This window comes from Loa loa, assembly GCF_000183805.2.
Source record: "Loa loa unplaced genomic scaffold supercont3.10, whole genome shotgun sequence".
Lineage (NCBI taxonomy): Eukaryota > Metazoa > Nematoda > Chromadorea > Rhabditida > Onchocercidae > Loa > Loa loa.
In genome coordinates, this window is record NW_018108190.1 from 198,320 (window position 1) to 208,868 (window position 10,549).

At 33.2% G+C, this 10,549-nt stretch overlaps 2 protein-coding genes across 2 annotated transcripts in view; one reads left to right on the forward strand and one right to left on the reverse strand.

Moving 5' to 3' along the window:
- Window positions 1-5,435: 5,435 nt before the first annotated feature.
- On the reverse strand, window positions 5,436-7,362 carry LOAG_09368 (hypothetical protein). The gene is made up of 4 exons (XM_020447914.1): window positions 7,141-7,362; window positions 6,630-6,721; window positions 6,372-6,550; window positions 5,436-6,085 (listed from the first exon to the last, which is right to left on the reverse strand). The coding sequence occupies exons 1-4, from the start codon at window positions 7,166-7,168 to the stop codon at window positions 5,971-5,973; spliced, it is 414 nt and encodes a 137-aa protein (XP_020301900.1). The 5' UTR covers window positions 7,169-7,362; the 3' UTR covers window positions 5,436-5,970.
- A 666-nt stretch (window positions 7,363-8,028) lies between these two features.
- The window catches only part of LOAG_16612 (hypothetical protein), a 4,266-nt gene continuing 1,745 nt past the window's right edge, over window positions 8,029-10,549 (forward strand). Inside the window, exons 1-6 of the mRNA XM_020449264.1 lie at window positions 8,029-8,244; window positions 8,512-8,762; window positions 9,091-9,311; window positions 9,388-9,524; window positions 9,806-9,891; window positions 9,969-10,064. Of these exons, the coding sequence (XP_020307230.1) occupies window positions 8,061-8,244; window positions 8,512-8,762; window positions 9,091-9,311; window positions 9,388-9,524; window positions 9,806-9,891; window positions 9,969-10,064 (975 nt within the window). The 5' untranslated portion in view covers window positions 8,029-8,060. The remainder of the gene's footprint in view (window positions 8,245-8,511; window positions 8,763-9,090; window positions 9,312-9,387; window positions 9,525-9,805; window positions 9,892-9,968; window positions 10,065-10,549) is intronic.

Genomic DNA, 10,549 nt, shown 5'->3' on the forward strand with positions numbered 1-10,549 from the left:
ACACACACACACACACACACACACACACACACACACACACACACACACACACACACACACACACACACACACACACACACACACAAACAAACAAACACACACATCCCAACAAGCAATGAGCTATTCATCAACAACATATAATTTTAAAATCAATATGAAAGGACTTTCAAAATTTTTGTATCGATCCATTTTTTTACTCCACCAAAGATTTAAATTCACTGCCAGTACCTTTCATCAAGTTCTTCACTCTGTCAACAAACGATGCAAATTTGCACTCCAATTTTTTCCCATGCAATGGGATTTTTTCACTCCATAAGAATTGCAAGCTAATTCTGAGAGCTTGTAAGAATAGAATCCAAAATTTCCAAGAAATTACAACTCGGCAGGTAAGTGCATGGTCCGAAATTCGAGATTCGAATATATCTTCTTGTATTCATATTTAGCGAGAAGGACTATTTATTTATGATCACGCGATTCGTTGTGAATGCAATATGAAGTTTCCTCTTTCGAAGATCAGTTTTCCAAAAAAAAAATGCTGGACGATATTCCAGTATTTTCGAAGCCCTATACTCGTGCAACACGCACAAAATTTACTGCTGCAGACGTCACGTGCAAGTGCAGCGGACGTTTTTGAAAACATTTGCCTGTTGGTATTTATTTTAGCAAGATTTCGCAGTCTCAACAACAAGAAATTTTAAACAGATCAATGTCTTTGGATTAAAAATTTCGAATTTGTAAGAGCGGTGAAAATATTAGAGTTTACAAGAATTCAACCGAAAATGGGTGAGTAAAACAAACATGAAAAATTTAAAAAGACGATTCAGAAGGGTAAAGAAGCATAGAAGGAATGATGCATTTCGAGAGTGGAAAAGTTTCAGTCTTTGAAAAGGGATTCAAGAAAAAGCCTGATTAAGCAGAAGGTAAGTATGAGAGTTAGTAAGTAAATACTTAAGTAAATGGATGAATTGTACAAGGATGGCAGGGTTGATCGATATTTGCAGAGAACAGAGGCTCAGAAGGCAGAAAATTAGTAATCGTAGGACGAGAGCCAAGCATGTTGTTATTTGGGCACGCTGAAAAAGTGTTTTGTTTTCGACACACCTTTTATGATTTCATGAAAAGAGAGGTTCTTCCCATATGCATCATCCCAAGTGGCATTCTTCCCAATTTTCCTCTTTTCCTATAGGTAATAAGATCGTAGGAAATCACGGCGATATGTCGTCATTCAAGAGTCTTTCTCAACAAAAGCTTTATTGTCATCAACAAGAAGTTTCAGTCCATCGGCAAACATATCTGATCCATCCAAAATGTCACAAAAATAATTTGTTATGAGTAGTTTTAGTACGTACACTTTTTCAAATTCAAACCATAACCAACTCATATTGCATTTCGCAGTAAAGTAATTTATCCGAGCTGAAGTTTTCGTACCAGATGGTGATCGAGCACACCGGACTTTAATTACGCTTTTCCCTAATTTATGAAATATTTTCAATGAAGAGAGAAAGGAGAGAGAGAGTTGTAGGATGGATATTACTGCAGATGCTGACAGATAAACTAAGATCCTATATCTCTATTTCTTAGAAGCTAAAATACATTGTTTATTGGATAGTCAGTGTTTTGCCATCAAGAAATATCGTAGCAAAAGCAATGGGCATTGGTTGTCACTTAAACTGGTAGATAAATAGGAATATAAATCAAGCTATAGCATAAAAAGTAAAAGATTTCAGTTATTTGAAAAAAAAAAACAAACATTCAAAGATTAGGAGATGTAATATATGGGTTGGAAAAAAAGTGTCGGAAAATTTTTAAAGCACTGAGTGCTGTCAGTGTGAACATTTTAAACCTATTGAAGTGAAGAAATAATTGCTTAATCCATAAGTAGAGTGAAATCTTGAATGAAAGTTTGGGAAATTTCTCGTGCAACTCTTCTAATAAACATATCCACCACAACTGTCCACCACTTCAATGTATCATTAATTACTGCTACTAATATAATACAATGCTAGAGATATAGTTCCACACTGACCAGGCTTCCCAAACAAAAAAAGTTACAAGCATACAGCTGTCAATACTTTGGTTTGGTTCGCAGATTGTCGTTAGTAATGAGAATGGCCAAGTCCTCGTCAAACAATATGAAGCAATAGAATATCCTCAACTTTTTGGAAAAAAAATTTTTTTTTTGGTGTCAGTTTGTTTTTGAGAATAACAAATGGAAAAATAAGCCAGAAATAATTTAGAAAAGAATGGATAAACAAGTGAGAAAGAGTAATTTAGAATAGAGTAGAATATAGAAGGGGAAGCTTTCCATAATATTCATTTCATTTTGCAAAAAGTTTGAAAATGATTAATGAAAGAAATTTGAAAATTATCGATATAAAAAAGTTAAAGGGGGAAAATGAAATAGATTTAAATTCAAACTTTTTTAAAAGGTTCGTGGAGTTTATAGATGAAATGACATTCTAGAGAGGAAGAGAAAAAAGAGGGAAGATTGTTTCTAAACTGAGAGGTTAAATTTAGCAGGAAATATGAGGAATTTATAATTGCATAAAACTTGAAAGTAAGTTTGCTTTAAAATATTTCTCAGACGGTAATTGAACTCTTCAAACGCTTTTGCATATCTCATTCATTATCTCATTTCAACGTTGCTCTGTTAATCAATAATAAAAGTAAATGATAACAACACCTTATGTACTACTTAATATTATTTGTAAACGTTGAAATTTCAAAAAATAATTTTTTGATAGACCTATGTATAACACCTTGGGCAATGTGATTTATATGAGAAATAAAGCACTGATGAATTCATGTACAATGTTAGGCTAGGCCCAACGAATGGCCTAAACGTACGTGTTTCAAATTGTTAGAGCAGTTGTTTCGCTTTCTTGGCTATTTGTATTCTTTGTCTCTTTCTCCACAAAATTGATTGTAAGATACTGAAATAAAGGAAGTGTAGGGAAATGGCCCAATATGCTTTTTTCTTTTTTTGAAAAATAAATACTTCCAATAATGTGTTTTAAGTAAGAATAACTATGCAACATTGGGATATTTTGGAGCAAAAAGAATGAACAAATAATATTTGCTTCTTTAATATGTACCACAATTCTACATTTTCTTGATTTGTACCAAATCCAATTATGCTTAGTCATTTGATTTAATTTAATTCTATTTAATTCCCAATACTATTTTCTTTGTTTTCTATATTGATTTGAAGTAAAATGAATTGAACAAACTTACACTGATGTGATTACACTCAGCGCTTTGATCTGTTTTATTTTCTCTCTGAATCGAATTAGAAAGAATCGATTTGATTCTACCTAATCTAATTTACCTCTCTTAAAAATACCCGCAATTTGGCTAAATTGAATTACCCTGAGTTAAAAGATATTTTAATTTCTTTTTTCTTTTTTTCCATTTCTCTATCAGCTCAATTCTCCTTTTTCCATTCTCTTTGCTTTTCTTGTCCGCATTAGTTCTTTTTTAATCCTATAGCATTTACCAAATTTCCACCCACTCGTCGGAACTTATTTTATGAGGTCAAAAAATTTATCACTCTGTAGAAACTGCGGAACTCCGGCATTTCAGGAATTGTAAAAATCTCGCCCTATTTAAGATTTTGTTCCTTTTAGTTAAATTCAAAAAATAAAATAAATAAATGAAAAAAAAGGAAAAGAAAAATAGTACCAAAGAATTCATTCATCTATAGAGGAGAGAGATGTTCTGCAAGTACGGAATCGCATTTTTAATAAAAAAGAAAAACAGTTGAAGCCATCTGAATTTTCTATTAAAAGTGTTTATCAACGATTATGAACAGAAGAATTAGTCTTCTCAAAACGAAAAAAAATCCATCCGAAAGTTGAAAATGAAATTTAACCATTGCTTTCTACTTATACTTTGTCTTAACAATGGACTCCATTTCATTCGAAATTCCCATTCTTTTCCCACTTCTCACTATAATGCTATTATTGCAGTACAAAAAATATTTAATGCTTCCTACATAAATATTTCGACTGTGTATTGATTGGTAAATGGGATAATTAAACACTGTAGTGATCCGATTGGAAGGACCCATGCAGATCAGAGACACAGGTTGGAAAATGACACCCACAACTGAGTTCCAAACTTCTGTCTTCCGCGCAGGCTCGATTCCTCTCTGAAACTGTCTCTTATCGCACTTGAAATTGTGCCACTCAGTACATACCTCTGAAGTAAAATAAAAAGTAATATTTGCAATCAATATTTACAATCAACCATACAACACCAAACAGATATCATTCTGGCATGGGAAATATTATTATATGGTACTTGAGCATAGGCTGTAAATCGCCCATTTAGGGTTTAAATGATCCTTGTATTTCAAGAAATTCAACAATATTTCAAACATATTTTCCAACAAAAAAATGCAAAAGAAATAGAATGTAAATTAAAACGGAGTAAAGAAAAATAATATCATTTAAACATACATGACATTATCTTAGTAATTTTACAAAAAGAACACATGTTGGAGGTAAATGTCGGAAGAACGTGAGACCAAATTTCTTGGCATTCTCTGTTTCTTCGTGGTTTCGTCTGTTCCATATTTTGAGAGTAGGAACAGGAGTTCCCAACAAACTTTCGTACAATTAGTTTCGAATCGTTTTTTTTGTTTTTTTTTTTTTTTTTTTCGAAACATCTGAGATTTTTAAAATCTCTGTTATACAAAAGTAGATCTCGATAGAAATTGAGATCCGTTTAAACAAATATTTTCGAAGCAACTGGAAATTGGTCATTAACTTATATTAACTGAAAGGAGCTGAGGATATAATACTTCTAGAATAACCAACAGAACCATATCCCTTCCCATGATTCGAAACAACATCATTGCAGTAAGCAAAGCAGTGAAAATGCATTAGAAAGATATTAAATTGTTTTTGGAAGAATTATATCCCCCATTCCACGTCCCCCATTTCATTAGATAATGCTGAAAAGTATTACACTGCAAATGAAAAAAGATGCTGTTTGAACTGGACCTAGCGCCGCACTGTAGATTTAATTAAAAGTAACACTAAGGAGCCAGATCGGTTCTTTTTTCTGCATTTCTAGTTAGGACGAGAAAAGATATTGAAAATGGATAGTGTTTGTTATTAAAGCTCAGACAGACTCTCTCTGCACTATTCTCTGAATAAGAAAAAGGTAGGTAAAAAAGAATATCATAAATCCGTTTTTCCCAAAAAATCTCATTATGTGACACTTTAGTAACAAATCAGAAGTTTTATTCGTAACATATGTTACAAGTCATCAGTTGACTATATCCAACGAAACAACCACGGATAAGTGAAAAAAAAAAAAGAAAAACTGTCTTTTTATAATCTTCTTTACAAACTAAAATGTGTTCGCTTACTGAGTTGGATAAGTCGAAATCAAAAACAAATATTAAATTCAAAATTTGCAACAAAAAATGACCACGAAACCTTGCAAATAGAAAAGAAGAAAGCTGAAAACTAAAACACAAAATCACTCAGTAGTAGATCACTGCAAAACTATTCCCAAAAATTTTTCTGTAAAGCAAATCAGAAAATTCGGCGGTACTTAAGCTGAAAATATATAAATAGCAAATTATGACTGGCGAACTGTAAAATTCATTTTCCAAAATTCTTTATCAAGATTTACTTCTGAACAGCTCCTTTCTCACATAAAGTATAGCCTTCCCACAGTGACATTGATGAAACGCGAAAGCACTACAATTCAGATAAACTAAACTGGATACCGACTTTCAGGAGCTAAACGATCCAAAATCTGCAAGCACTTACTTGAATAAAAGATGAAAATACCTTTCTGGATTCGCCTCAAATCACAACCATAATGATTAACTGAGGAACAAAGATTAAGGACGAAGATCTTAAGCCAATAAACATGTACGAAATTTACACCCTGATTTCATACTTCATGGACAAATCAGAGACACATGACGTAGCTGAAATGAATACTGTTCGGTCATTGAGGGAAAAAAAGAGAAAAGTAAGTTACCTGTTTTATTCCTGGTAAGCATAAAAAACTACCAATTACAGGAACTTGTCGAAGAAAATTGGTCGCAACTGGCAAAAAACCACTGAAAACAGTGCTAATTTATTTATATCTCGATAAAGAAAACCAATGTATATTTATGGCTTTTCAGAATCATGTATGCGACATGTTTACTTCAGTGAGACCGAAGCCTTCCTTTAGAACGCGCATCAGTTACGGAAGCAGGAAAAATTTTAATGACACCTAAGTGTACAAGATTTAATAGAAATTAAAATTCGAATCATAATAATATCCAAAGAATAAACAAATAGAAACTAATTTTATAGAAAACTAATTTAAAAACTGCCAAAAAAAAAGAGAAAAAAACTTGCCCAAACAAAAGGAAAAAGCCCCAAATTTCGGCAACGATCCCCAACAATGGCCAACCAATTAATACAACGATAATGCCGCCAAAAAATAACGAAGATGCCTTGACTTTATGCCTTTGAAAAAAGAATGCCACTGTTCGTTGGATTCCTATCACCAATACTAACCCGCTTATAAACAACAGCTGAAATAAAATGAAAGAGTAAAATAATCATGTTGCGGTTCTACGTTCCAAGAAAATTATTCGAAATAAGTAAACTAACATTTCCAATAGCGAGCAGTGCTCCATCCAAAAAGAGAATAATACCAAGTGTGAAGAATGTAACGCCAAATAATGTCAATCCAATACCAATTTCTGAAATTATTGATCGAACAATTGAAAAGCGAATGATCAAGAGAACGAAGAAGATTAACTATGCTCTATATAGATTTTACATCTTATGTCACCCATTAGCAAAATATTTAATACTCTTCCCGTTGCATCCCATCAAATTAAGAAGCTTGTTGAAAAAGGTGACGAATTGTTTAGTAACTACGCTTTCGTGTTAACCACACTGTCCAAGTCAGCATCTTCCGTTTTTCATACCGTCCCAAACAAATATGATTTGTCATAATTTTGAAAGGCAGCACTGGGATGTTATATTTAAAGTTTAAATAAGAAGGTTAGCTGTCAGTAGATTATTTAATCGTAAACACAAAAAAGAATACTGGTAAAAAATCTGACTGAAGTGGAAAGGAGCAAGAAACAAGATGAAAGCAATGTAACAAACGTACGTTTCGTGCTACTCAATTCAAAATTCATTACTGTCGGGCGACCAATCGCCTCACTTTAGTTCTTTAGTGTGATAAGAGAAAGAGTCTCTTATCACTTCAACAATTAAATCAGTTAGAGGATCTTCTGAAAATACCCCAATCCCGTGCACCGCCTCACAAACCAACTTCCTATCTTCTTCCATTCCTCATCCTCCAAACTTTAACGCGTCCCATCCCATCAAATCAGGAAGACCGTCGGGAATGGTGGTAAACTGATGAGGTATTTCAAAAGTTTCCAGAATGCAAGGAGTGCAGGGAGAGGACTAGTGATGAGGTATTTTAAGTATTTTCGTAATGGGAGCGCAAGGAGAGATCTCGAGAGAAATATTTCGAAGTTTATCAAGAGACAGAATGACTTGAGAGGAACGTTTCAGTTCATGAAATTTCGCAAAATCTTAAATATTCTAAGCATAAACAATCCGAAACAGTGTCTTTTATTAAGGTTCTCAATGTGTCCGTCATATCTTGCTTTATCTTCATATCTTCATATCTTGCTTTATCTCCGTCATATCTTGCTTTCCTTTTTTACCCTTAACTTAAATAGTTCCTCGTACAGCATGAATGAAATTCAGGATGTGAAGAAGACAGTTATGTAATTATGTGTATTTATCATAACTGATATCCTTTACTAGATTCACCAGCTGTGAATCTTTAATGTTTTTTTCAGACATGTTCCCCTACTGCATTTTATTTCTGATTGTCTTCATCCTATGCCTTCTGCGATTTCCATTTAAGACTCTCAAGCTTCTAACTGCATGAAACCTGGTTATGTTGTACAATTCTCTTTAAAATATATATGCGAAACTGCTCCTTAAAAAGTGGGACTCCTGCCCGAAATTATCGGTTTGTTTTTAGCAACTTCTCGAAGAATTCTCAAGAAAATGTCAAGTGAGGAGGAAGGGGAGGAAGTTAGAACTAATAATTCTGCAAATGATGATTCGGAAGTAGAATCTGCTGTTCAATTAGAGGATGTATCTAGCTCAACTGGTACTGCCATTAAGCGAAAAAGAAGCAGTCTTAACATCCCCACTGCCAGCACTGCTGATTTACCTACATGGTTGGCTGGTAAGGCTTTGCGATGAAATTACTGTTTTTAACAAAGCTAGTCTTTAATATGGAAATCTTTTCATTTTAGTAGGAAGGAAATTTCTTCAACTACTCATAAATTTCTCTCATTTTGACCAACTTTAAATCTGATTTCATTATGAAACCTAAACGTGTTCTTCGAACTACTTTAATATGTTAAAATCAAGGCGAGAGCAATTTGACACTTATCTTTAAGGACGAGGATCGATCGTTATACTTTTCTTTGTCAAATGCATTCTTTTGTAGGTGCTTCACCAGCGAAATTTGTGAGTATGGATGAATTAATGAAGATGTCAGAAGCATTGGAGAATATGGCACTGGTACATGAAATTGCAGTTAATCCCGAGTTTGTTATCGAGAGAAATTCAGCGAATCTAGTAGAGCAAGTGGTGGAAGACTGCATGAAAAAAGCTTACTGGGATAAACTGCGTGAAGACCTTACTCGGGTACCGCCAGATTACTCTTACGCCCTGGTTTTGCTTGATGATATCAAAAAGGTTACTTTTATACGCTTGGCTATTGTTGTTTGTGCATCTATGGAAAAATGTCATTATAGGTGTAGTAACGATGGAAGGCGAAAAAAAGGTTGTTAAAAATCAATACTAAAAGTATTTATGCTGCTAATTATAGCATGGTATTTCGATATCTTAAGTTATTTCTCCTGTCTTAATGCTTACATTTTCACGAGTTGTCTCACAGTCGAAAATTTAAAAGATTACAACTTAGGACAAAGGCAACAATTTGAAAAATCTATGCACCTGTTTCAAGTGTGAATTTTTTTACCTTCAGGTTTTCTTCACTTGTTTTTCATGTTTTACCTTACAGATGATATTGGGTCTTCTGACGCGACAGCATGTTCGTTTACGTTCTGAAATAGAATGTATGCTAGATATTGATTTATTAAGGCAACAAGCTGAAAATAAGTGCTTAGACGTACGTCAATTATTTGAAAGTATTATTGAGCTGTTGAGCAGACTCTGTGCGCCAGCAAGAGACAAAATGGTGAATGATTTGCGTAAGAAGACAGATAATGTAGATATGTTGAGGCAAGTTCATTTTTAAAATGTACGCTTTCCGTGATACCTAACTGAGATGAATTGTATTGTGAATGGAATTTTGCAGAGGTTTATGTGAGCTTCTGGATTTAATGAAATTGGATATGGCTAATTTTTTTGTGCAAGTTAATCGCTCTGTTGTTGAAAAGCATTCAGCTGAATATGAAAGGACTCAATTTACGAAGCTTCTCGACAGAAATCCAGGTTCGCAGAATTCTTTATCTGTTGAAAGTACATTAGTTATTCGAAAGTATTATCGAACTGTTGAGCAGCACAGAGTCTGCTCGAAACCTCTATAATACTTTCAAGCATTCAACTGTTTCCTTCCTGCACTGAAGTATGCAGAAAGGAAAAAGTTGAATGCTTGAATTTACACCAGTCCTAATCGTTCATTACTTTTATAAGTGCATAGGAAGTTTGCAAGTGTTAAACGGATCAGTGGTTTTTCATTCCGTTTCTTTCAGTTATAATTTTTATAGTTTTAGAGCTGGAATTGTCAACGATGGAATGGTTGTGTAGACATATAAGTATGACCAGTACAGATGGACCATCAGCTAAGAAAAGTTTCGAAGTAAATCTTGTATTTAATTCGAAATTTTCCACTTATGCTATTGATTTGTTAGAAAACTCATCAGTTTAGTTTTACAGGACTTGAATAACAGCGAAGTAAGTGATATAATAAGTAATGCATATATGGAATTGCTAGAATGGGATTTTCAATATACTTATCCCGAAACCCTCAAGGTATCGTTCCCTTTTTATGCAGTTCGTTATTTAAGTGATATAGATCAATTTGGTCGAAGAGTTGTGAAAATTGAACGGTTTTTTTTTTTGTCAGAATGCAAAAAAAAAGAAAGGATTTTCTATAATGATCATGTTATACAAAATAAGACTTCGAATAGTTGAAATTCGAAATCTTCATAGTCATATCAAGTTCGATATAAAAACAAAATGATTGATAGAATGACTGATAAAGATTGTCATCAAAGTTGTCTGTCTGAAGAAAAATCATGAAGGACATATAAAGCTTTGCTTATCAAAACGTTCAAAACATCATCTCACATTAATCTTGTAATTCTGTAGTTAATATTTTGGTTTTGTTTTCGGTTTTTTCTGGAATAAATAACAGCAATCTTCAGATGGTGAAATTCATATATATATATATATATATATATATATATATATATATATATATATATATATATATATATATATATATATATATAGTA